General features: G+C 34.6%; 1 protein-coding gene across 4 annotated transcripts in view; it reads right to left on the bottom strand.

Moving 5' to 3' along the window:
• Positions 1 to 10792: 10792 nt before the first annotated feature.
• Positions 10793 to 27903, bottom strand: part of RB1CC1 (RB1 inducible coiled-coil 1) — a 98867-nt gene continuing 81756 nt past the window's right edge. For 3 of the 4 annotated variants that reach the window (XM_077876953.1, XM_077876956.1, XM_077876954.1), the window contains exons 19-24: positions 20755 to 20809; positions 19623 to 19670; positions 17834 to 17892; positions 15587 to 15723; positions 12539 to 12609; positions 10793 to 11748 (exon numbers count right to left, since the gene is read on the bottom strand). In XM_077876953.1, the coding sequence (XP_077733079.1) occupies positions 11671 to 11748; positions 12539 to 12609; positions 15587 to 15723; positions 17834 to 17892; positions 19623 to 19670; positions 20755 to 20809 (448 nt within the window). In that variant the 3' untranslated portion in view covers positions 10793 to 11670. The remainder of the gene's footprint in view (positions 11749 to 12538; positions 12610 to 15586; positions 15724 to 17833; positions 17893 to 19622; positions 19671 to 20754; positions 20810 to 27903) is intronic. The other variant, XM_077876955.1, reaches the window with a different exon arrangement.

Genomic DNA, 27903 nt, shown 5'->3' with positions numbered 1-27903 from the left:
TTGCAGCAAATTAAGGAGATCATGGGGAATAAGTTATCTTCCAAACCCATGACTCTGAGAAAGGGTGAATGGGTACCTTTCATTTAGGATGAGGATGAATACTTAGATAAGGAAGCCTTGTCATCATAAGCAGAGGCTGGCATAAGGTCACATATACTCCTTGAGGAAACATATCTATACATACATTGTATGTAAATGAGACTGAGGCTCCTCAGGCAGAGATTTTAGTATTATAATGAGGTAAAGGTAATTGTCAGTTATGGTAGGGGTCATTCCACGGTCCATTGGTGCAGGCCAGAGTCAGGGGTTTTGCTCAACCGTCTGGGTGGTCTGGGTGGTCTGGGCCAGCTGGAGGTCTCCTCTCAACTGGGCCAGCAGTTGCTATCATCTGAGGGGTGGTTTTGGGTTTTAATTGCCTGAGTTAAGAGGTAAGCCTTAAAGAAGAGCTTTTTTAAAAAAAAAATTTTTTTTTTTAAATTTTTATTTATTTATGATAGTCACAGAGAGAGAGAGAGAGAGACACGCAGAGGGAGAAGCAGGCTCCATGCACCGGGAGCCCGATGTGGGATTTGATCCCGGATCTCCAGGATTGCGCCCTGGGCCAAAGGCAGGCGCCAAACCGCTGCGCCACCCAGGGATCCCTTAAAGAAGAGCTTAAGGAAAAATGTGAGGCAAAGGTTGTGAATACAAGCCTGTAAAGTGAGTACAGGCTCTAAATGTCAGATTTTGGGGTCTGGCTGGTGACACTTTGTTGGATGTATGTATGGCAAATATCTTCTTCCAGTCTGTGACTTGCCTTTTTACTCTATTAGAGATGTTTTGATGAACTGTTGTTCTTAAGTTTCAATGAAATGTAATGTTTCAATCTTTTAGTTGCTTTTTTTGGGTGCCACTTAAGAAGTTTTTCAAACTTCCCGTATTTAGTTTCCATATTTAATTTCATGATCCATTTCAAATATACTTTGTGTTTCAAATCCATTTTGTGCACAGTATGCAGGCAAGGTCAAGGTTCATTTTATTTTCCATCTGGTACCTTAGTATGCAAGCTTAGTATGCAAGATTCATTTTATTTTCTATCTAGTACCTTTTATTAAGAAGACCATCATTTCCCTACTGAATTGCAGTGGAACCTGATGGGAAACAGGACTAGAGGAGGACAAAGCACAAGCCGATATCCCACAAACGCTCCCCACTCAAGGTGGGATATCTGTGACATTCCTCAGGAGGCTTCCAATTGTCTTAATGTTGGTGCCTTGCTAGAGGGAAAACAATCTTTAACTTGACAATGGCAAGGCCTCCAGTATCTTGTAGGTCCTTCTTAGCATACAGAAATCCTTTTGAAATCTCCCTTTTCCCTACCTCATCCAACTTCCAAGTATATAATAAGCCACCCCTCACACACCCGGGCAGCAGCTCTTTGCACCCATGGGTCCTGTCCCCTGTGCTTTAATAAAACCATGATTTTGCACCAAAAATGTCTCAAGAATTCTTTCTTGGTCGTTGACTCAGGACCTCACCTATATTCCAAAACTTCATCAGTACCTTTGTAGTAAATCAGGTGACTGGTGTATATATATCAGTCTATTTCTGGATTCTGTTTTCTTTTCCATTTTATTCTGTAAGCATAAACCAGGACTGGACTTGTGAGGCTATAGATAGTAATTTCCCAACATGCTATTTTTAGGTTGAGACATGAATGCTTTTGCCTTCATAGAGTTCTTTTGATTCTTTTCCACCACTTACTTTCCATCCCTTTATAAGGACAAAGATGGCAGTGAGCTCCAGGACATGCCCTGATAATGGTGACCTCATTTTTTATTATAAATTTTATTATGTCTACTTTTTCTAATAGAAAAAAAAAATCATGTTCCTTAACCCAATATTCAGAAAAAAAGTAAAATTACATGAATGCCAAGAAGCATGCATTTGAATTATTTATAATTCATTTTCTATAGTCCTGACTGTATATGAACACCCACTAAAAGTATTCTACAAATGTTTTGATATCTCAGAAGTAACAGTGCTATAATTGGAGACTTTAACTTTTCCTATTTTTATGTGTAAATTAAATATTACATCAGTTTATTTTTCATCTCGGCATTGAAAATAGTAATTAGATATTCATGTAATCTCCATATTTGCAATGTGTATTTTAAATTACCTTTAATTAGAAAGGTAAATTTTTAGTTCTTGCTTGTGAATGGAAACATTAAGTACAAGAAGCAATATTTATATGTACTTTGGCTGTCATATTTTTATGAAATGAAATTCCATATATTCTTCATAAACTGACAACAAAAAAATCTCCTGGTGTAAGTGCTGATCAGTTTTTCTGATGCATCCAGTGAAACTAATACACCAGATTCAATGCTCTTGGTCGCTGAACATTTAATGTCTTGTGAAAATTTTTTTAAAATTTTTTTTAAGATTTTATTTATCCATTCATGAAAGACACACACAGAGAGAGGCAGAGACACAGGCAGAGGGAGAAGCAGGCTCCATGCAGGGAGCCTGACGTGGGACTCCATCCTGGGTCTCCAGGATCACGCCCTGGGCTGAAGGTAGCACTAAACCGCTGAGCCGCCCGGGCTGCCCCTTGTGAAAATTTCTTAAGTCCATCTCACAATTCACCTGGCTCCCCTAAAAATGGTTCAGCAATATGTGCAGCTTTAGTTATGAAACTATGGATTTCTCTTTTCTCCTCTCTCTAGATTCACTTGTGCTTCCTCAAATTGTTTAGGTGAGGTTCCATCTAATACTGAAGCTTGTTGATAAAGGACTACCTGAATCATTCAGGCAAGAAGTTTTTGTTAAGAGAATAAACTTAGCAATCATTGCCCCACAGAATCTAATTTTGGTTAATTTGCACTGTGAAAAATGTGCAGTTTGTTTGCATTCACAACATACACAAAGTAAAGATTTTTTTTTTTTAACACTGAATAACAATAGCAGGGAGCACATTGTTGCCTGAGCAAAGACCTTAGTTTGTGAATCCAAATAGAGCTGGAGAATATATATGTGAAAGAAGTGAGAGAGATGATCACCAGTTTATTTTTGAAACTAGTAAACTCATGTAAGAATCATTTAAAAGGCATTTTTGTATCAGTCCCAAAGGGCTCATTTAAATTTCAAGATGGTTAATGAACTTCTCTTGTTTGGAAATGAAAAAACTAAATCTAGACCTATACTTTAATCCATTTACTGTGCAATATGGTTAGTTCTCTAATATCTTTAATTCCCATGTTAGAAACAATTTTTCATGTCATGTTTTCCATAAAAATTATACTTCATTTAGAGAAAAACAACCGACAGAATAAAAATGACTATTATCTAGTGAATGATTCTAAAATAGAGATCAAAATGTTTAGCATGTTTTCTGAAATATTCTAGAAATTTATATTCTAAAATTATTTTAAATTATAAAATATGGATGTTAAGTAATCTTTAGTGCTGCTACACCTTTTATGCCCTAAGGTTTTATTTTTAAGTGACCTGTATACCCAACATGGGTCTCTAACTCACTACCCCGACATCAAGAATCGCATGCTCTACTGACTGAGCCAGCCAGGCACCCTAAGTACTGCTACACCTTAATTTTGGAAAGGGAATTAAAATCTTTATCCCAAGGGAAGACAGAAGAGAGCAGAGATAGTTTTTAGTGCCTCTTTGTATCCATAAATACATCACAGATGTCAGCTGCTACGAATGTCTGAGGTGCCATGGTTTAACTTTTGTAGGATTTTGGTGGTGGGTTGAGGTTTGGGTGACCTTATGTGCCTTTTTTTTTTTTTTTAACACTGAATAACAATAGCATTGTGTAGAAATTTAGGAAGACCAGAGCCTTGCAACTCTAACCCGTTTTGAAAGCACACAATCTTTTTAAAGTCTTTCTAGGAATGTATAAATATTTGTATGGCACTTTTCTTTTTTTTTTAAGATTTTATTTATGTATTCATGAGAGACACACAGAGAGAGAGAGAGAGGGAGAGAGAGGGAGAGAGAGAGAGAGAGACAGAGGCACAGGCAGAGGGAGAAGCAGGCTCCATGCAGGGAGCCTGATGTGGGACTCGATCTTGGGTCTCCAGGATCTTGCCCTGGTCTGAAGGCAGCGCTAAACCGCTGAGCCGCCCGGGCTGCCTGTATGGCACTTTTCAATATGCAGAATAGTTTCACTTACTTTTCTTGTAATCATCACAAAAAACTGTTAAGGTTTTACTTATTACAGATAATAGAAATTCCCACAGAGAAACTGAGGCTAAAAAAAATTAAATAGGTGAGCCAGTAATTTACTTTGGAATCCATATTTGAACTGTTTTTTTTTTTAAGATTTTATTTATTTATTCATAAGAGAGGAGAGAGAGAGAGAGAGAGAGAGAGAGGCAGACACAGGCAGAGGGAGAAGCAGGCTCCATGCAGGGAGCCCGACATGGGACTCCATCCTGGGTCTCCAGGATCCCGCCCTGGGCTGAAGGCAGCGCTAAACCGCTGAGCCACTGGGGCTGCCCTGAACTCAGTTTTAACAACTAGAAGCATTCTGCCCCTTGTCACATTTTATCATACCTACAATTATAAGCAGCAGGATTTGCATAAAACATTGGAATTTTCAAGAGGAAACAAGTTCTCTAGATGCTTACATTTAAATGACATTAAATGAATAAGGATGGCGGTGTTAAAATCATGTATTTTTGAGGATCAACTGTGGATACTGATGATGTGGGGGGCTAGAGATAAACCTAGGCAAGGTGCAGTACTGAAATTCCAACATGAACAGAAAGTAGTTTACTGCAAGTACTGGATATAGGCAGCTTATGGTGCCTTAAGAATGCACAGTCACTGAAGTTTTATTAGGCCTAAGCATCTGTGTGGCCTACTGGTTTATCAGATTGGATAAGGTTCAGAATTTTTCCTTAGAGCAAAGGTGTATTTCTTTCAAGTACAAAGGCTAGATTCAGATAGAGTGACACAGGTCAACCTTGTGAACTCTTAGTTTAAGCGTGATCTTTGAAAATGTGGACTCCTTTGTGTGCAGACTAGCGGTTCATACTATTATAATAGGCTTCCTGCAGAAGATAGTCAACACACTCCTTGTTGCTAATGAGCTATATCCTTTTAAGGTATGCTTGTGCTGACTTAATTTGTAGAACTAAATCCAGGAAAGGGCCACAGCGACCACACATCACTTTCAGTAACAGCGTCGTTACTATAGTAACCTTGAGTATATGGACTCTCCAAAAACTTTGAAAAGAACTTGTAAGAAAATACTGTGCAAAGAAACGATAATAAATTCATTTATATTAGCCATCTTCCATTTCACAATTGTAGCCTCTTAAGGAATGCCAGAAGTGCATTAGGAGGCATTTTGTTTTGGTCCTTCTAACCAAAGTAAAACCTTTTTGGAATTCACTGGTATGTGAATACACAAAATCATCTTGAAGCCACACATTCATTATTTAATGGAGATTTTCTGAGCTTCATTCTAATCATAAGCTTTTAATGACAAGCTCTGTTATGAAAAGTTAGAAATAATATGGTAGTGAGCACTGAGGAGGTATTTCAGTATGTTTAAATTGTTGGAATTTTTAAGATTTATGTGAAAACCTGGGAATTTCCAATTCCAGGTTGGCTTACTCCAATAAACACTACAAACAACATATGCAGGGGGCAGCCCTGGTGGCTCAGCAGTTTAGCGCCGCCTACAGCCCAGGGCGTGATCCTGGAGACCCGGATCGAGTCCCACGTCAGGCTCCCTGCATGGAGCCTGCTTCTCCCTCTGCCTGTGTCTCTGCTGCTCTCTCTCTCTCCTCTCTCTATATTCTAATGAATAAATAAAATCTTTAAAAACAACAACAACATATGCAGAGAGGAAATCAGAGACGCTCTAGAACTTGAGTAAAAATGAGAAAAGTTTAAGACATTAATTCAGTAGTCATCTGGGAAAATAGTCCTAGAGGCTGTGGATGCAGGGGTGGGATTTTAAAACAATTAGTCCAATCAAGACAACATGGATTTGGTTATAGTCTTAGGGAGACAGGACTAGAACTTACACTTTTAAAAAAGCAAACTCCTGAACTGAAAAAGGCAGCATTAACCATAGGGAGATGGAAAAGGGCAGCTAGGAAATTCAGCTAGGGAAAAACGGTGAGTAGCATTGAGAAGGTGAGTCCCCACATTAGGCTCTCATATTTGAACTGCTGAGGCCACCTGACAACCAAACTTTCCTCCAATTTCTGGCTCACTGGGCTACAGTTTGATAGTTCTGCTTCCACCAGGAGAGAATTCATCTGTCAGTGTACTATATTCCCTAGGCAACTGTATTACGGGCACAAATGACAAAGGTATTGGTTTATACCAGAATCACACCCTTGTGACATACGAAATTATGGAAAAGTTAGTACTATCATTCATTTATTGGGAAACAGTTTGAATGAAGGTATTTAGGATACAGAGCAGTATGGCATGCTTAAGAGGTTGTAAGGACTTCAAATCATAAGAACACAACTTTGGTATCTGTGAAAGTGGAGAGATTTCTTCTTGACATTCCAGTTACATCCACAAGCCTGTACCCACCTCTTAATGTTGCAAACTAGGAATTATCACTTAGTTCATGGTGTGAGATTTCAACTACCTTAATTGTGAATACTCTATTGATAATGGTAGCCAGTTACTAAATAAATCAAACTTTTTGAAAAGCTTCTCTGATGGAGTGCATAGCTGTTTAGTTATCACCAGTCAATGTGAAGGTAATTAGGGGAGTATCAGATACCAAACTTGGAAGGTGACTTGTCTGGCACTCCAGGTCCCCACGATGTCAGAATCAGAGTGATGACAGAATTCTTGTAGACTTTTTGAATACTCTTATAAGGACAGTATTATTTATAAGGCAACTCAAAATATTTTAAATTATGCACAATTGCCTTTAGTGCTGTTAAAGAGTCCTCTGGTAAGATTTCCAAGATGCAAGATGGCCAGTTGTAAACATTGCTCACTCATGTTTTCTTGCACTCTTCAATGCTACAGACTAAGTAGGAGGAATATTCATGAAAATGTGTTACTTTTTAGGATCTAGTTATGTATATGGTGGTATGAAAACAGAAAAGCGAGTATACATTTCTACTAGACCATGTATAACCTGTTTTAAAAGTTAATATGTGCAGGGCAGGCCGGGTGGCTCAGCGGTTTAGCACTGCCTTCAGCCCAGGGCGTGATCCTGGAGACCCGGGGAATGAGTCCCGCGTCAGGCTCCCTGCATGGAGCCTGCTTCTCCCTCTGCCTGTGTCTCTCTCTCTCTCTCTCTCTCTCTGATAAATAAATAAAATATTTAAAAAAAAGTTAATACGTGCATGTACTGGTGACAGCTCCAGAAATCATACTTCTAAACATGTTGGATGAAGAGATAATCTTGTAGTATGTAACTGAAATTGCTGAGAGAATTTAGGCATCACATATGCTTGTTGAGTTTAGGCTTTACACTTGTAGGAGTTAAGAACTCATTTTTTAAGAAACTAAGTAAGTAGTTCATGTTAGAAACTTGAACTGGTTTAGTAGACATCCACTGGTACAGCAGAATTCCAGAGATTATAAGTGACACTTAAATGAGCTATTCACTGAGTAATACTATTACTGACTAGTGGAGGAATTAACTGGTGGCATTTCTAAATCAGTCTAAGGAGTATTACAACATCAATTGGGAGTTAGAATGTCAGAAGCACTTTTGCTATAAGGTTGCACAAAATGAGATCTTTCAGAAGCAACATTTAATATTTGTAGTAACAGTCCCTAGAAGTGCTGGAAATTCCTGAATCGCCCATATTATAGTGACAATTCAGTGAGAATGGAGTGATTCCTCCCTCTAGCAGTCCTAGAACCTGAAGGAAAAAGAATGGGTGACATCTGTTAAAATGATTTAATGGCATAGTATTCTACTGGGGGCACAGATACTAGAGGCATCGCTAGGTATACTCTTACATGACACACACAATTATTGCTTTGGTGAGGAGAGCACGTGGAGAACTAATCTTGCATTTTCTAATGCTGAGTCTTGCCACTTGTTTCCATTAACATCAGAACTGATATTGCTAGTAAGCTTTATTTATTTTAAGGTAGGAATGGAACAGGTGGAGCTCAATTGGAATGATCTCCAAGTCTGAGACATCTAAGAAGTATGTAAACCAAATAGCTTACAGCTGACTGTAGTCTCATTACCACTATGTTAAGAAGTGTTTGAAAAAATTTCCATCTTATAAAGATTATAAATTATACAAAGTATTTTTTAAAACTGGCCAAAGATGGCTTGTTTATATTCTGAGACTATGACTAATATAAAAGCTATCAATTAGTGGACAATAACATTTTTAACTGCTTCCAGTTCTTACTAGTAAGTAGAATACATATTTGTGGAAATTAAACATTACTTTAAATTTATGGCTTTAAGAGATCACTAAATCACATGCTATTCTAAAAAAAAATTTCAAGGATATCTGTAACTATTTCTAAATATTAATGGGCAATAGCTGTTTTGCATATAACTTCAAAAAGAATTGTGACGGTTTAAAAAAGACAGTTTTTATCCTCTGCTACTTCTTTGAATCTGAGTTGGTTCTGTTGGACCAAAAAAGTAATAGAATTTGACATGCAAGTCTCTGGCTTTTGCTGCCTCTCTTTTAGGAAGTCTGCTGCCATTGCTTAGAAACCTGGAGTATTATGACAGAGGCCACATAAGGAAGCAAAGTACTCTGGAGGACAACCCTAACTAACCTCTAGACTCTTGAGTGAAGGTATTATGGACTATCCAGCCTAAGTCGAATCAACAGGTCACTGCAGCCATGTGAGCAACTGTTTTGGAATAATTGTTACACAACAATAAACACTTGATACAGAAATTGGTACCAAGACTGAGGCGCTGACCTAACAAAAACCTAACATTTGGCACTGCCTGACCAAAGGCCAGAACAGTGAAGGAGTGGTCTGTGAAGTTTGGAAAAGTAGAGAAACTGCTACTGGAAGCTGGAAAGATGACGAAATATTTTGTGTTAGCCAAATAAATAGCAAAACTAACAAATGTGTGCCTCTGGCTAAAAATATTTCCAAGAAATGTTCAAAGTGACAATGGGTTCATTTTACCTGTATGAGGCATGGGGAGAGATGGTTCCAAAATGCAGGTTTCTGAGAAGCGTGACTTGATGAAATAAAGTATGAAGAAGCATTTGAAAAGATCGAGGCTCTAGCAATTACACAATAATACCACAAGAAGAAAAAACAACAGAAAAACTTCAGACTATGGGCTGCACAAGGAAGGAAATGTAATCAGGATTTAGGAGTTGGCTCAGAAACCATTTACAGAGTGCTAGTTGGAAAGTAACAGTTAATTATTGGAAAGATAAAGTTCTAATGAAATAACTAAAATTTCATATAAGAAAATAAATCGATAACAAATTATCAATCATAGTGTAGTCATATAATCTGGCATATAAACTAAAAATGGCTAAAAAAGTAAAATCTTACCTCTAGGTGGCACAAGTGTGAAATAGAACAGGGGCTTAGGGGTGTATTAATTATTTTTGGAAATCATGTACATGTTTTATACCGTAATTTTTAAAAATAAAAGTCAAGGTTTAGATAATTTTTGCTCATTCTGTTCTTAGCATATGCAGAGGTACCTGCATATGCTAAGTAAATTATCCACATGATTCACATGTGCTTAAATTTTACTTGCAGTAAAATGTGATTTAAATATTCATTCCTGTAATAAAGACACAATTCTACTAGAGTTTGAGTAGTGATTAACAGGTTTTGATTATGCAAAAAATCTTTACAATAGCTAATATTTTATTTAATCTGTTTTTGAAATTGGTTCAAAGTACCTTACGTTATTTTCATCACTCAACCTTCAATACAACCTTATGAGGTAGGACCTATTATTACATCATTTTATTTTATTACATGAGAAAACTGTGGTTCAGTTCAGGCAAGTCGTCCAAAGTTAAGGTAGACCTAGAAATGGAACTCAGGGGTTCTGATGCCCAAATGCACAGTACATTGACCATAACCATACAAAGGTAAGATTGATAGGATGAATATAAAATAGAATCTAAGAAAAACTATAAGCAATAAAATCCAACATGAAAGAGTAGCATTAATGAGATGATAGCTTTCATGTGTCAGGCCACTGTTATTCCATAGCACAATGACCACATATTTATATGTGTGAAGGGCACCAAGCAAGTCAAAATGGTCCACCCGGCAGACTTACTTAGACCCAACCAAATCTGCTTAATAAAACCACTCTGTATATAAAGTAGTTTATTGCTTTGGTATTTTTTGCATTGAGATGTCATGGAAGGATTGAATAGAAACATGTGAAATCATTTGTTCATTTATTCATTAATATGTTGTCAAATTCAGTTTTCTATACACTATGGTGTTTATTCCATTTTCTGTACTATTAGATATACATATTTAAAAAAATATTTAACTTATTTTTAAGAAGAAATTAAATATTTTCTGAAAAAGAATAATTTTATTATTGTTCTCTAGCAACAAACCTGAAATAAGCCTCATCCAACTCAACTAACTCATTTAAATACCTTTGCTCCATAGCAATTTGTCTACATATCTAGTTTACACAATTCTATTCTACATAACACTGTTTTACCCTGTTACATAGTATATAGTTAAAGAACATTTTTGTAATAAACATGTTTCTCTTTTGATATGATACAGAACAAGTTTTTCACACTTCCCAGCAATCACTCAAATATATTAAAAATGTATCCCTTTTTAAAAGGCACACACATTTACAGGTTCAAATCTTTATTGTTTTAAAATTCTACATGTCTTTTACAATACAATATTTTGTTATTTAAATGACCTCTAAATGGTTAATGTACAATGAATATGCTTTTTCTGAAATCAAACCATGAATTATGATTTCATCAATATGATTATTCTAAAACAAATAATAGAGACTGGGAAGGTTCCAGTGCTGCTTTTGAAACTGTCAATAGCACTGACTCTTCCCTTTAGAACCTAGGTGACCATTGTTGAAAGTGCTTTTGAAGATTGCTGATTATGGCTGATCTTAACATCAGTCAATCAAATGAAGAGTTTCTTTTTGTTTTGAAACATCAAAGGGCATTTAAAAAAATAAATGAAACAATTTGCTTTAGTAATCTACAGAGGCAAACTCAAAGTTATGATTATCTGCATGCAATAACACTCCTCTTTAAGTAGTTTTGAAGAATTTATACATTTTATAAAGAATGTGTTTAAGAGTGCAAGTTTTCTGATATTGATTTCACAAAAGGACAAATGCTGGTAATAATAACTAACATTTAATATCTAAGTCCAAGCTAATGTATATGTAACAGGCAATTAATATGGCTAACAATAAGCCACAATGCAGGGTATGCCCTTTGAGAAAATGAACTAGTTTGGTCCGCATTTCTAGTTATTTGGGTAAAAAAACAAAAACCATTTTAATTCAGCCGAGGGTTTTGATGAATTTATTGTTCCTAAAACGTAGCCAGTTAAAAAGTAAATGATATACACCAATGAAGTATATTGTCACTGTGACTTTTATATAAAAAGATGGCCTGCTGTTTTTGGAGTGATGAATAAGCACTGTAGGACAAATCAGAAACATGTCACAGAATGTTTAATTTCTTCCATAAGTTATACTTTCTTATTCCATGACACAGCTTTCACTCTGTAAAACTTTGTCCCCAAAGGAACTTTAAATCTGTTTTGTGCCTAAGAAGAGAAGAAAAGGAATCACTTAAATAGTTGAAACCAAATTACATAGGTACTGTCCTATCATACTACTCATTGCTGGAGTACTGGGGGTTGAGAAGTCTTTATCAAACTACACAAGACCCACACCCCTCACCAGGTTAAGAGTATTCTGAATCATTAATATTAATGGAAGAGAGAGCTGGAAATCATTGCTCAAGAATATAGAACAAAAGGAGACATATATCATGATTTTAAGTATCAAAGAACCCTCAATACACATTTTAAATTTTGTTAGTGTTCTGGAGCAGTGGGGCCCCAAATTACAGTGAGTTAGGAAAAATGTTCATGAGATTCCATTGATTCTATAGCACTGACACTGCTGACATTATAGTCAGGTATATTTTTAGCCATCAAATATTTTGCATTATCTTTCTTCAATGGGGGCAGCATATGAAAATAAGAAAACAACTCTACGACAAATAGATTCATTTTTAATCATTAGTTATGCCGTGTGTTCTTTCTTTTCTTGCACAAGAAAACACAACTTGATAAAGAACAGATACTTATTGTCATTTTCATGTTATAGCTAGATGAATTGTTGGTAATCTACCTTCATCTACTCTATAAAGATAAATAATAAATACTTATTAAATTGGTGATTTGTACTCATATTCATTAGATTCAAGGTATAAATCAAATGAGCTAAAGGACCAATGAATGGCCCAGTAATAATTTCTATATAAAGGACCATGTGAATCTGAATCTTGATAATTCCTAGTTTTATATCATTTGATCTAGTAATTTTTACCTTTTTGGCTTGACAGTATTCCTTTTCCATTACTTTTCCAAGTACCCACGGTCTTCTTGATGCACCTGAAGCTGTTGAATGAAATTGTTAATTTCTTTTTATAAGTACAGTTATAAGTCATGAAAACATAACTGCCAGAATCAAAACAGACCAATAAAGTTCTCAAAAGTGAAAAAAAGTATAAAACTTTTAAAACTGAAATCACTAAATACAAAAAGATTTATAAATCAAAAATGAATTTATTTTACTTTTAATCAATCATAGAATAAAGTTCAAGAAATAGTCTAAGCACAAATCAGAAGTCTAGGAATTCTAAATTAGCTCAACAGTGCCATCTACTGAAAGTGCTAATGAAGATGACCATTTCCATTTCTGAAAGCAGTTACTGAGTTTATTTTCTAGGTTCAAAGCAAAGCACTGCTTTTAACACACAGTGTTCAAGGGCAGGAGATGCACCTGCCTCATATCCTACTCCACAGTGCCTGGCATTGTACACTGTACACTGTACACAAAAAATAGTAATACAGGGTTAAGAACCAAAGTCTAGAAAGGCACTGCTTGTGTTGAAGGGGAGATGGAAAATGTGGGAGGAGACAGGATGAAAAGGCTAGTCATCATAGAGCCAAAGTGTGACAAGCTAAGAAAAGGAAAGTACTCATTCTATTTTTAAATTCAGAGGATAAGTTTATAATAGAGTTGGTTTCAAAAGTATTTGGCTAGTAAATTATCAGCTTAGGCTAAAGCCTTTGAGGTTCTAAGGGAAGACAAAATTGATTTTTATTCCATAAACATAATTTGGCAACATATAAATGAAAGATATCATGAATAAACTATCAGAAATAAAAATATATATATAGAAAGATAAAAGCCCAAGAACCACAGGATATGGGAAATACTCTGAAGACTAATATAGCACTTCATAGACAATACATCATTTCCAAAAAGAATCATCTAAAACTAAATGCCTATGTTTTGCTTGAGGAGTAAGCAGTCTCACTGTCATGGCCATAAAAACACTCTAATAATCCCCATGGCAATGACACAGGGGTAGGGTAGCATCATCTCCATTTGGTATTCTCTGTTCTGTATTTCTCAAAAAAGGGGGAGGGTGGTTGGGTAGGGTTGGGGAGAGAAGGGTGGAGTTCCTTGGTAAAGTAAAATTGTTTTTTTTTTTAAACGATTTTATTTATTCATGAGACACACACACACACACACACACACACACACACACACACACACAGAGGCAGAGACACAGGCAGATGGAGAAGCAGGCTCTGTGCAGGGAGCCAGACGTGGGACTTGATCCCGGGACCCCAGGATCACGCCCTGGGCTGCAGGCGGTGCTAACCCCCTGAGCCACCCAGGGATCCCCCACGTAAAATTGTTAAATACATTCTTTTCTCCAAGACTTCTGAGCCTTTAAAATAATATGCATTGTAAACCTTTAAGACTATAAAGTGTTTCCAAGATTTATTTTTTTTAAGATTTACTTGAGAAAGAGCATGTGCATGTGGAGGGAGGGGCAGAAGAAGAGAATCTTCAAGCAGACTCCACACCCTGAGCATGGAGCCCAACTCAGGGCTTGATCCCAGGACCCTAAGGTTATGGCCTGAGCCAAAACCAAGAGTCACACACTCAACTGACTGAGCCCCACCCAGGCACCTCAAGTGTTTCCTAGATTTAAACAATACCCTCTTATTCTTGGGAAATGCATATTGAAATATTTAAAAACAAAGATCCATGATATAACTTATATAAGTTATATAAGCCTCATATGGTTCTGGCAACAAAAACAAGCACACATTTGTGTATATTTATGTATTTATACATTTAGACATACACATGTACATAATGCAAATGGAGCAGAATGTTAAGAACAGGTGAATCTGAGTAAAGGTGTATGGGTCCTTTTTGTTTTTCACTGTACTTACCATGCAACTCATTGGTAAACTTACTTATTTACTTATTTTTAAAGATTTTTATTTTATTTATTTATGAGAAACACACACACACACACAGAGGAAGAGACACAGGCAGAGAGAGAAGCAGGCTCCATGCAGGGAGCCAGATGTGGGACTCGATCCTGGGACTGACTCCAGGATCATGCCCTGAGCCAAAGACAGACACTCAACCACTGAGCCACCCAGGCACTGCTCATTGGTAAATTTAAATATCATTTTCAAATAAAAAGTTTAAAGAAATCCGAAACAAACAAAAACCAATAACAACAAAAAAGAAATCAGAAACAAAGACATCCACAGGAAAAAAAAAAAAAAAAACTAAGTTCACTGTTTTCAATGCACAAAATCAATAAGTTGTTAGCTTATCTTCTCATTTTTCAAGGTTATACGAAAACTATATAAGTCTATGGACATTCTATATAACCCATCACCCACAGCCATGATGAAGTGATGTGACACTGGCCTAATTCAAGAGTTGGTATTTGCCCATGTTGGTAAGTCATACCAAACAAACATCAGTGTAGACAGACATATATTCTTACATTTAATAATTGTATTTAAGCTAAAGTATCCCAAGCCATCTATTCTTTAATGATCAAAGTAATATATAAGACACTGTTATTTAGTAAATTTTAATAAAACTTTTCTTAAAAAGCCTTAAAAAAACTAAGTATTGACAAGTTTAATTAAAAACAAAGTAGGAACATAAGATGATAAACAGGACAGAAAGACATAGAGAATTTTTTTCCCTAAAAAAGTCTTTATTGCCTTTGTAAACAAATGAGTGTAAACTAAACTTAAATAAGCTGCATTTAAGGGAATTTTGACAATATAATTCTGTTTTTGCTAGGGCATGAAATATCTGACCCAACGTCATTAAATACACTCTAATTTTCAAATGTCTGTATAATCCAGGAAAATATTCTGTACAGAGCATATTTTATAGAACAAAACAAAACAAAAAACATTAAGCAGAATTCCTTCTTAGTGATTTAATTCTGTTATAATTAGACAAGATGGTAGGAAAGTCTTTGATATATTCTCTCCACTCTAGGTTTATTATTTTAGTTATGGATGTGACACTTACCACCCTCACCTGGTTTGAGATCCAGGGCAGGCAGAGACTCCGAATGCAGAAAATACAAGGTTGGACTAACAGTAAATAATACATAATTGTCATGGCGCTCGTCTAGGATGATGAGTACCAAATCTCCCACCTGAAAACTGAGTAAAGAAACGTAATTTATTATCCTAAAGGCTTACTGCTACCCTCCTTCTGAAAACTTTAAGTATATATTCTGCAATGTTCAGCCATATATTCAAATATCAATACATTATTAAAACTCACATTAACAATTTTTTTTTAAAACTCTACCCTGCTCCCAGTGGGAGTGCTGGTCATACACAGCAGATGTTCAAAGGATGATGCCCATGACTATCAAAGACAAAAATTTAAAAATTTCTAATACTATCTATAGCTTTAAAAAATAAAAAAAAAAATGTTTGGATGGGGGGGCACCTATTATAGTCACCAATTACAGGCAGAGGATATTCATTGTCATCTTCTATCTTAGAACATGAAACCAATTCTGAGTGAACTTACTTATAGTCAGTCACAGTGTCAAAGAAAGACTACATACTCTTTCTCCCATATCCAGGTATAGAGTTCTTCAATTTGAAAGAAAAACCAATTGTGCTCAGTTCATATACTTAATTAGGTTTAAACAAGTCAACTGAAATTACTGCTTTAGGGTGAAGGCCTGAAAGAACAAGCCAAGGGAAGAAAGTGGGTACAACTGTCCATATACTTTAATTGGTTCTGTCTCTTTAGAATCATTTTCAGAAATGCTGTTCAAAATATCAACAGGCCTTGAAAGTTATCTTGTGACTTTACTGAATTTATCAGTTCTAGCAGTTTTTTGGTGGAGCCTTTAGGGTTTTCTACATAGTATCAAGTCATCAGTTTTACTTCCCCCCTTTGTCAATTGGAACGCCTTTTATTTCTTTTTGTTATATGACTGCTGTGGCCAGGACTTCCAGTACTATGTTGAGTAAGAGTAGTGACGGTTAGTTACCAGGGGTGAGGTGGGGTGCAGGGGAGACGGGTCAAATAAGTGACAGGGATTAAGAGTACACTTATCATGATGAACAGTGAATAACGTGTAGAATTGCAGAATCACTATTTTGTACTCCTTAAACCAATATAACACTGTGTGTTAAAAAAAAAGTTAACCTCGAATTTCTTAGTTGTCAAGATAATTTAATTTAGTAGGTCTTGAACCTGATAAATTATCAAAATCACTGGGAAAGCTTTTAAGGGATAACAGCTTTTTATTCATTAATTGCTTATCTTACAAATATTTGATGCCTTCCTATCAAGATGTGGCAGGTGCTGTTTTGGCTAAATACCAAACAGAATACCTTTAAAAGGTAGACAGGGCCTCTCTTTAGGCAGTTAAAAAAAAAAAAAAAAAACCTTTTTTTTAAAGCTCATCTCACTTTAATCTTTGAAAGCCAAAAACTGGATTTGAATTGACAGACAGCTAATACATAAAACCAGATACCACCTAGTCTTTTAAAATCACAGAGAAAAGATAAAATTCTAATGAAGGGTTGAAGGTCAAAAGTCACAGATATGTGACACCCAAAAATTTAGTTGACAGACTTGTTACAGACCAAAAAAAAAAAAAAAAAAAAAGGGTCTTATGAAAATATTTAGTTTACTGATTTTTGTATCTGTATTGATAAGTATAGAAGACCAACCAGGGTTCATGAGCTGGTAACAATGCTTTTTGAAAACTGTATTACAGAGACTCTCCTTTTCAAAAAGACCATGCCAAACTCCAATATATAGTAATGTGATCCTGTAACACTGTCTATGAAATTACTTAACTGACAGTGTATTATGAATTTGTAGTATATCAATAAAATGAAGTCTGAAAAATAAAATGAGGAAGCATTGCAACTTAAAAAAATCTCCTAATTGACTCTCCAACTGAAAATAAAAAAGACTAAAATGATAAATGGGTTTTAAAAGACATGGCATTAGCTGAAAAGTAGTCAAAAAGATTTCAGGAATATTCGTGTAAAAATGATAACTGAAGCTGCAATAGGAATGAGTTCGAATATAATCCTAATGTTCCTAAGAGTAAAAATTTAGAAAAGCTTTGCTTTTTACTAAAAATTTTTTTACTACCAATAGGTACAAAACACTCAGCTCAATGTACCTGAATCTGAAGGATTATAGCCAATGAAATATATTTTCATTAACAGTTTAATACTATCCAAGTCAACAAACTTACTCCACATGAAAAACAGAAAATATAATACTTACTCTCTAATAGCTATTTTTTCAGAATGCCTTGAGGATACGGAAGACATGCTCTGAGACATCTAAAAAAATGAATAGTTCATAAGGCTTATATAAAGCACCACATATATTTATTAGGTCCTTGTTGCAAAAATTTCTTTTGATGTCACACATATTCACATCTGTGTCCCAACTTTTAAGAGTCCAAAATATGAGGTTCATTAATATAATTCCTTTCCTTCAACAGTGATTTTTAATGGACAAATTCACCTACGTTTTTACTTATGGTTATTTTCTTAATCAAATTTGGTTGCACTAAAAACTAAATATAAAATCATATATGTAATTATATAGTTAATATTAGAAATATCAAAGAGTAGAGACTGACAAGTTTTGGAGAATAGTTTGCCACTATTACAAATCAGTTTCCAGTTTCTCCTTTTGGTAAAAGAACCAAAAAACTTTAGGAAAATTTTATTCGAAGGCCCAATATCTCATTAGACAAGGTTGACCATTTTCTAGACCATATTAAATTGTATTTTGATTTTTAAAAAAGCTTAAGTTTTTCTTACATTATAAATGAGGGTGTAGATTTAAGAAAGCACTGTGTGAAAGCAGTCAAAAATTGACATGAAAGTATGCTTTACACTGAGACACCTTTCTGGGTGGGGTACTCTTTGGATCTGAAGGGCAAAATTTGTTCATTCATAAACACTTCCCAAGCAACAACTGTGTACCAGTTACTATTCCAGGTGCGAGGAACACAGACAAAACTGACTATAATCCTTACCAAATAGAGCCTATATTCTATTGGAAATACAGCATAAAGCAGCATATTGAATGATGTCTAGGATTAGGAAACTCTTTCCGTCTTTTTGAACACCAGTTTTCTCTAATTACAAAAATAGCAAATAGCCGCACGATTATCTTGATGATTAATGATTGACTAGAATGACTATAGACTAATTGATTACGTGATTGATGACTATAGAATTCAGATGTAATTTTGCTGTTCAAGTTGGGGAAGAAAGGCATAATAAAAGAAAGATATTTCCCTACAAGATAAATACTTTTAAAAGCTCAATTCCAGTCAATATCTCAAATCTTTTCAAAAGTATTAAACACTGGCTCTAGATTATTCCTATTTCTTTATAAATTACAATTATTAAAAGTTGAAAAATAAAGCAATTGCTTTATTAAAGCATGTAAGATCAACTATAGAACTGTTTAGACAATTGGTTAAGTTTACAGGTTAGGGCAGAACCCAGATTAATTCAGAAGACCATACAGTGTCTCATGCAAGGTGTCAGGATAAATCTTGACAATTAAGCTTGGAAAGAGCAAAAGAAAATGCAGGATAAAACAATTTAAGTTAAAAAAAAAGAAAGTGAAGGGATACCAAATATTAATTATGCATACTTACAAGTGAACATGTCAATTTTCAAAAGGCTTATGAAAAGTACCTCTAACTTAGTTACTGACTCAAGATTCCTAACTTGATGTTATAAATACATATAATTATGGAATCCTAAGCGATCATAACTTATCAATCATCAGAAACACTGCCTTGATTTTGTTGACTGATTTTAACAGTACATTAGTAAGGCAGTCCACCTGGTTACCTCTATTGCCACAGACGGTAAATCTGACCCAAAGTCATCACTCTGAGAATCAAGTCATCAATGATCCACATGGCCCAATGAAACTACTAGAAATAAATTACTCAAGCCATACATCTGATGGTATTTATAATGAAAGATAATGCAAAACATTTTGAGATGTTAACATCTATTGGGCAAGAAAAATAACTTACCAGTCTTTGATTTAATCGCTTGTTTTCTTCTTCTTTCAACTGTAATGTCTGTGGGAGAAAAAAATAAGACCTGTGTTTATCCCTTGTACCTTCTTAAACTGAAACTTAATAATTTTCAAAATTTTCTGAATCTTCACATTAATGTTCTGATCTAGTATGGATATTCTTTTTTATGGGTCCTTTCCAACTGTTTTAATTATTTATAGGCTCAAGAGAATTAGAACAATTTTAGGTACATTTACGTAATAAGCTTAAATTTCTCAAAGCTTAATATGCATTAGAATTACTTTGGCACTTGTAAATATGCAGTAAATAGCTGAGATCTATCCCCAAAGACTCTGCAGGGGGATAGACAAGGGATAGGAAGAGGACTGCCCTAATAGGAGGATTCTGTAGTTTTAACACACACTTCAGCTGATTTTTGACAAAGACAATCACACAACCCTTTAATAACAAAAGAATGCATAACAGAACACAAAGTTATTTTGGCTTCTTTTTTTTTTTTTTATTTTGGCTTCTTATCTTGACAATTAAGCTTGGAAAAAGCAAAAGAAAATGTAGAAAATCTTAAAAGCCTAAGGAATGAAAAGTGGTCTATGAACAAAGATATGTTTAATTTGAAACAAAATTACATATAACCTGGGTAGTACAAATGGGAGGAAACCCTTGGACAATTTCCTGTTAATTTCAATTTATCTCAAAAAAAAAAAAAAAAAACCTCTTAGCTTTTCTTATTATTCATATACTATTTTCACCCAATTCTAGAAAATCTTTACCTTGCTTTTGAAATACAAGAAGTTTATATTTATAATGTTTTGTTGCATTCTTAACTGTTACTGAATAAAACCATTATTCTGTATACTCATTTTATAAAGATCATCTATCTTTCTTACTGAGAGACTTCATTTATTGGGAAGAAATGAAAATAAGAGGACTGAAATACTGTAAAACATTTAGTCAGTTGGATTAAAAAAAAAAAAAGAATTCTCAAAACATTAACCCCAAAAGTAACTATTAAAAAAGGATCTAATTTATAAACACAATGCGGTATGTTTTCAATGTAAGGTTTAGGCAACTACATTCCCAGAATGAACACAGCAAACACTGTATTTCAAGAAACAAATTTACTTACTCGTTCTAACAGCATTATTCTCTGTTTTTCTTCAGATAGCATATGGATATTTTCTCTAAAAGAGAAGGATTTATTTTAGTTCAAGTCATTTAAAATTCTGGACTTTATACTTTGCAGTGAGATTTGGAAACTTAACTATTAATACACAGCATCATAAAAATTTAAAGGTTTATACTTAAATTTTCAAAAGCAGTCTGCTTAAATTAGAATACATTTCAATGGTGTATATATATTCCTTGTGCCAGATATTGAACCTAGATCTAAAAATCGTTTCAAATTATAAGTGAAACTTTGTGTCTGCATTTTTCTAGGGATAAGGTCTTTTGAATTTTAAGTTTTTTTCCCCAAGGATTAAGAACCATTTTTCTTACTATGGGTTAATCTATGTTACCAATAAAGTGGTATCTTTTGGGTGGCTTCACCATTAAAAATAGAGACAAAACAAAATGCTACACGTCCTTGAGTAAGCTATAGAATTTAAAGTTTCATTGTACAAAAAATAAACCAAATATCAATAAAGACTTCAAAAGTACTATTAAGTGGCTATAAATGCGCTAGTTACTGTGCCATGTGTGAATCTATCACACTAAAATAACCAAAAATTTGAAAGAAAAAAATGTAACTGAGTATAGGCTTTTATTTTATATTTTTACTACAATTTTTTACTGAAGCACAACTGGGAAATAAAATTGTGAGACATTCAAAGGATAAAATATGATGACTTGATATATGTACACATTGTGAAAGCTGACCCTCTGCTGAGTTAACTAATACCTCTACCACTTACCTTTTTTGCAAGGCAGAAAAAACACTGAAATTCTACTCTCCTATCAAATTTCAAATATACAAATATATAACACAGTGTTACCATTTTCTGTCCAGGTTATATATATCCTCAGGTCTTAATTATAACTGGAAGTCTGTCACTCCCCCAGCTCTTGGCAACCACTTTTCTACTCTATGAAGGATACTATGCAGTATTTGTCTTTCTCTGTCTGGCTTATTTCACTTAGCATATTGGCCTCCAGGTTCATCCATGTTGTTGCAACGGCAGAATTTTCTTCTTTCTTATGGCTGAATAATAATCCATTATATACTTTTATTCACCATTTTCTTACCTACTTTCTTTATCCATTCATCCATGAAAGAATACTTAGGTGTTTCCATGTGTTGGCTACTGTGAATAATGCTGCAATGAACATGGGAGCACGGAAATCTCTTTGAGATAATGGCTTCATTTCCTTTGCATGTATACACCCAGAGAGGAGACTGCTGGATCATATGGTGGTTCTACTTTTAAGTTTTTGAGGAACTTCCATACTTTCTTCTATAGTGACTGTGCCAATTTACATTTCCACTAAGAGTGCCTGAGGGCTCCCTCTTTTCCACATCCTTGATAGCATTTGTTATCTACTGATTGTCTCTTTAATAAGACATCCTGATAGGTATGATGTGACTGATATCTTATTGGTTTTGATTTGTATTTCCCTGATGATTAGTGACATTGAGCACTTTTCCATATACTTGTTGGCCATCTGTAGGTCATCTTTGGAAAAATGTCTGTTTTTTTGCTTACTTTTTAATTGGGTTGTTTCTTTGCTATTGAATGTGAGTTCTTTACATACTTCAGACATTAATAATTTATCAGATATATTATTTGCAAATATTTTTTTTCCCACTCCATAGGTTGCCTTTTCATTTTATTGATGTATGGAAGCTTTTTATTTTTATTTTTTTTTAAGATTTTATTTATTTATTCATGAGAAGACAGAGAGATGCAGACACACAGGGAGAGGGAGAAGCAGGCTCCATATGTAGGGAGCCCAACATGGGACTCGATCCCGGGTCTCCAGGATCACGCCCTGGGCTGAAGTTGGCGCTAAACTGCTGAGCCACCAGGGGCTGCCCTGTAAGGAAGCTTTTTAGATTGATGTATTCCCACCTATTTAACTGTTGCTTTTGCTTCCAATGAAACCACCCCCCCCCCCAATTAATATTAATCTTGCAACCTATTCTATTAATTTTTGTCTTCTTCAATTTCACCAATGTTGTGTAGTTTTCACTATACAAATCTTTCACCTCATTGGTTAAATTTATTCCTAGGAATTGTATTCTTTTTGATGCAAATATAAAAGGAATTGTTTCCTCAAATCTGTTAGTTAAACACTACTGATTTCATGTCCTGCACTTTACTAAATTTATGATTACTTCTAACGGTTTTTGTGGTCTTTAGAATTTTCTACATATAATGTCATGTCACCTACAAAGAGATAATTTTACATCTTCCTTGTCTATTTGGGTCTTTTTTATTTCCTTTTCTTGCCTAATTGCTCGGGCGAGGACTTCCAGTACACTATGTTGAATAAAAGTGGTGAGAGTGGTCATCTTTGTCTTATTCCTGATCTTAAAAACTTCCAGCATTGCACTGTTGAGTATGATGTGGGTTTCTCATATATGGCCTTTGTTATGTTGAGGAACATTTACTCTTTATCTACTTTAAGAGTTTTTATAATTAAAGATGTTGGAAATTTTGTCAACTGCTTTTTCTTCACAGACTGAAATGATGAAATGATTGTCAAACTTTGTCAAAGTGGTATATCACACTGATTTGCAGATATTGAGCCACCCTTGGATCCCTGGAATAAATCCTACTTGATCACAGTTATGCACCTTTATGTACTGCTGAATTCAATTTACTAATATTTTGCTGAGGATTTCTGCATCTGTTCATTAGGGATATTCTGTATTTTTCTTGTACTTTTCTTGTTAGGTTTGGTTATCAAGGTAATGTGGGTTTTGTATAATGAGTTCAGTAGAGTTCTTTCCTCTTCTCTGTTTTAGAAGACTTTCAGGAAGTTTGGTATTAGTTCTTTAAAAAAAGTTTGATATAATTCACCAGTGAAGTCACCTGGTCTTGGACTTTTGACTGGGACCTTTTAATTATAGATTCAATCTCCTTGGTATTAATTGGCCTGTTTAGATTTTTTATTTCTTCACAATTCAGTCTTATTTGATTGTATGTTTTTAGGAATGTTTCCAGGTCTTCTAGATTGTCCAATTTATTGGGAATAATTGTACACAGCAATCTCTTATGATTCATTGTGTGCCTGGTATTAGCAGTAATGCAGTATTGTAACTTAATGTTTTAAATTCTTCCACATGTGTAATTCCCCAATTACATTTTAATCAGCTTGACTGAGGCAGGAATTATATCTTCTTCTAACTGTTAATTCTTTCAGGAAGAGGCTTTGACTAATATAAGATCACAAAGATTTACTTGTAATTTTTGCTTTTACATTTAAGTGTGTGATATTTTATTAATTTGTTGATTTGTCTTATAAGGTAAATAGAAGAACCAATTTCATTCTTTTCCACTGAATTCTCTTGCTACCTTTGACCATAATGCAAGGGTTCAAATGACTATAAATATAAGGGCTTATTTCTGGACTCTCAATTCTATTTCAGTGATCTATACAAACACAAATATATAAATCAGGCTACTACCATACTGTCTTGATTACCCTGGCTTTGTATTAATTTTTGAAATAATATGTATATTTTCAACTTCATTCTTATTTCTTGCATACTGTTTTGGTTATTTTGAGTTAACTGCATTTCCATATGAATTTTAGGACCCACTGTCTACTTCTGCAAAAAAGGGCAGATCACAGGGGACTGCTACCTTAAGTTTTCCTTTTTTTATTTATTTAAAGATTTCATTTTTATGTAATCTCTACAACCAATGTGGGGCTTGAACTCACAACCCTGAGATCAAGCATCGCATGCTCTACTGACTGAGCCAGCCAGGTGGTCTAAGATTAACTCTTCCAATCAATGAACTTATCATGTCTTTTGAAGTCTTCAATTTTGCTCATAAAGCTTTGTAACCTTCAGTGTATGAATCTTGAACTTTTGTTAAACATTTAGATTTTTAGTGAAATTCCTGGGATTGTCAATGTACAAGATCATGTTATAGTTTAATTTCTTCCTTTCCAAAATGGAATATGGAATATGCCTATAGTTTCTTGTGCCTGAGTGCCCTTTATAGAACCTCAATTGATCTTTTTCCTCTTGATTTTTAGGGGAAAAGCATTTCTTTCATCACTGAGTATGATCTTACTTGTGGGCTTTCTTAGATGCCTTTTATTAAGCTGAGGAAGTTCTCTTCAATTCCTATTTTACTAAGTGTTTAAATGCTTTCTATCTATCTATTTATTTATTTTTAAAATTTTTAAAATTTATTTATGATAGAGAGAGAGAGAGAGAGAGAGAGAGAAAGGCAGGGACACAGGCAGAGGGAGAGGGAGAAGCAGGCTCCATGCCGGGAGCCCAACGCGGGACCCGATCCCGGGACTCCAGGATCACGCCCTGGGCCAAAGGCAGGTGCAAAACCGCTAAGCCACCCAGGGATCCCCGCTTTCTCTTTATTGATACTGATATGGTATATTATTACATAAACTAATTTTAAAACATTCAGCCAATATCGCATTCCTGGGATAAACCCAGTAAGAATCCCTTTTGTATATTGCTGGATTTATTAGTATTTTTTTTTGAGAATATCTGCATCTATAGCTTTGAGATATTTCCTTAATATCTCAGAACTGAACTTGATGTGGAATTTCTCATCCAGTACGATTTGGAAGGGTCCCAAGATTTTAATTTTAAGGAGTTTAATGCTAATTCTGATACTGCTTATCTAGAGAAGGAACTTGAAGAACGACTGCTAATCCACTACTTTTAATTTTTCGAAAACAAGCAGTTTTGTTCTAGTACTTCAGAAACACAAATAGAAAATTAAGGGGGAAATTCCTAAAGTAAACTGAAATAAGAAACCAGCACATTTAACAAGAAATCAGGAACGGGCCAAGTTGGCATTACTAGCCTGAATTTTCTTTCTTAGTTTTATTGAGGTATAATAACTGATATGCAAAAATTTGCACACATTTCATGTACACATCCTGATAAGTCTGGACATAGACTATACACCCATGATACCACCACTACAACTAAGGAAGTAGGTATATTCATCAAAGTAAAAGATTTCTCTTTGTGTGTGTGTGTGTGTGTGGATATGTGTATGAGAGAGAAATTTTGATGTAACATTTATTAGTCTTTTCCTTGTGCTTCCCTATTCCACATTAAAGTAGTCTATACTTTAAGAAATAATGTATGTATGTTAAAGAAATCTTTAGTCTTAATACATTTGTAATATTTTTGGCATATAATATAAAAATCTATTTACTTGTGACTTTATCAATAATATATAGAATTATCTATATAGCTTAAGACTGTATCTTGGGCAGCCCAGGTGGCTTAGCGATTTAGTGCTGCCTTCAGCTCGGGGTATGATCCTGGAGACCTGAGATCGAGTCCCACATCAGGCTCCCTGCATGGAGCCTGCTTCTCCCTCTACCTATGTTTCTGCCTCTCTCTCTTTCTTTCTCTCTCTGTGTCTCTCATAAATAAATAAAGTCTTAAAAAAAAAAAAAAGGACTATTATCTTAACACTCAGCAGGATAAATTCCTGTTCACTGATATTTTTTGAAAATGTTATCAACTGTTTTTGCACATTTATTTTTCTATATGAATTTTAACATCCAACATCAAATTTTACCTACTTATCCTGTTGAAATTTTAGTTGGGTACAGATTAAATAACTGAATAAATCTGTGAAGGCAGCCTGGGTGGCTCAGCAGTCTAGCGCTGCCTTCAGCCCAGGGCATGATCCTGGGGTCCTAGGATCGAGTTCCAAGTAGTCGGGCTCCATGCAATGGAGCCTGCTTCTCTGTCTGCCTGTGTCTCTGCCTCTCTCTCTCTCTCTGTGGCTCTTGTGAATAAATAAATAAAATCTTAAAAAACAAAAATAAAAAAAATAAATCTGATGAGAAAAGAGTATCTTTACAATACTGTATTTCCATCCATCTTTAACTTTCAAGACTTTTAATATCATTCATAAAGTTCTACAGCTTTCTTCACAAGGGTCTTGCACATTTTTTGTTAAATCCTAATCCTTAAATTTTTATTGGGATCTTATATACACACACACACACATATGTGTATATATATACACACATGCACACACACATATATATTCAAATCAGCTTTTGGTGGTAAATACATGTAAACTGCTCTATTTCTGATATATTTATGATGTATACTCTGAGGTAGTCATTACTTTTAATAGTTTGTTAGGTCTATGTGGTTTGAAAAGGACATTATCATGAAATCATGACGGTTAAGACTTGCCAACATTTATTGTTTACTGTCTTGCAGAAGAATAGTGATGGTGACAGCTGGCATGCTGGCATTCTTCCTAAAATTGTGGAAAATTCTTCTAAATGTTTCAACATTGAATATAATGTTTGCTCTTAAGTGTCTCATGTATACTCTTTCAAATTAAGAAAGTTCCCCTCTATTTCCAGTTTGCTAAGTTTAAAAAAAAATATTTTTAATGAATGGGCACTGAGTTTTATCAGTTCTAATTTCTGCATCCAGATGATCACATAATCCTTTTCATGTGATTAGTATATATGGTTACATTGAGAATTTCTGAGGTTTAATTATTATTATTGCATTCCACTGAGTCATGATGATCATAACAGTCCACTGTATTGAAATGCTAATATTGTCTTTTGGATTTTTCTTATACATATATTAACAAATGAGATTAACCTGTATCTTATTCTCTACAATTTCTAAAACCACACCACCTGTGGTTATGGTTCCATTCATTCCACATATTTACTTGTATTTCTTTTTACTTGTTATTTATCATGGCTCACATATATTTATCAATTTCATTTTCTTATATATGAGATTATAGAATTCTCCCAGTGTTACCACATTCACTAGATCTCTCATTTTTTGATATTTTTGCTTATACTTTAACAAAATTTCCATTTTCTAATCAATATCTATGTTGAATATACAGGTATTCAAATTTCCAAATGTATACACTTCTATTTTTCTTACTAATTGTCAATTACTTATGTTTAATGCCTGTAATTATATCAATATTTAGAACCCTGAGACTTCCTTTGTGATCTGGTATATAGTGAATTTTCTTAACTGTTTCTCTATTGCTTTATTTTTTACTTCATTGTGTCCTGACGAAGAAGCTCTATTGTTACCGTGACTCTGAAAGTTCTC

Source organism: Canis aureus, chromosome 28, assembly GCF_053574225.1.
Source record: "Canis aureus isolate CA01 chromosome 28, VMU_Caureus_v.1.0, whole genome shotgun sequence".
NCBI classification, from domain to species: domain Eukaryota; kingdom Metazoa; phylum Chordata; class Mammalia; order Carnivora; family Canidae; genus Canis; species Canis aureus.
This window is presented reverse-complemented; position numbering and strand designations above follow the sequence as displayed.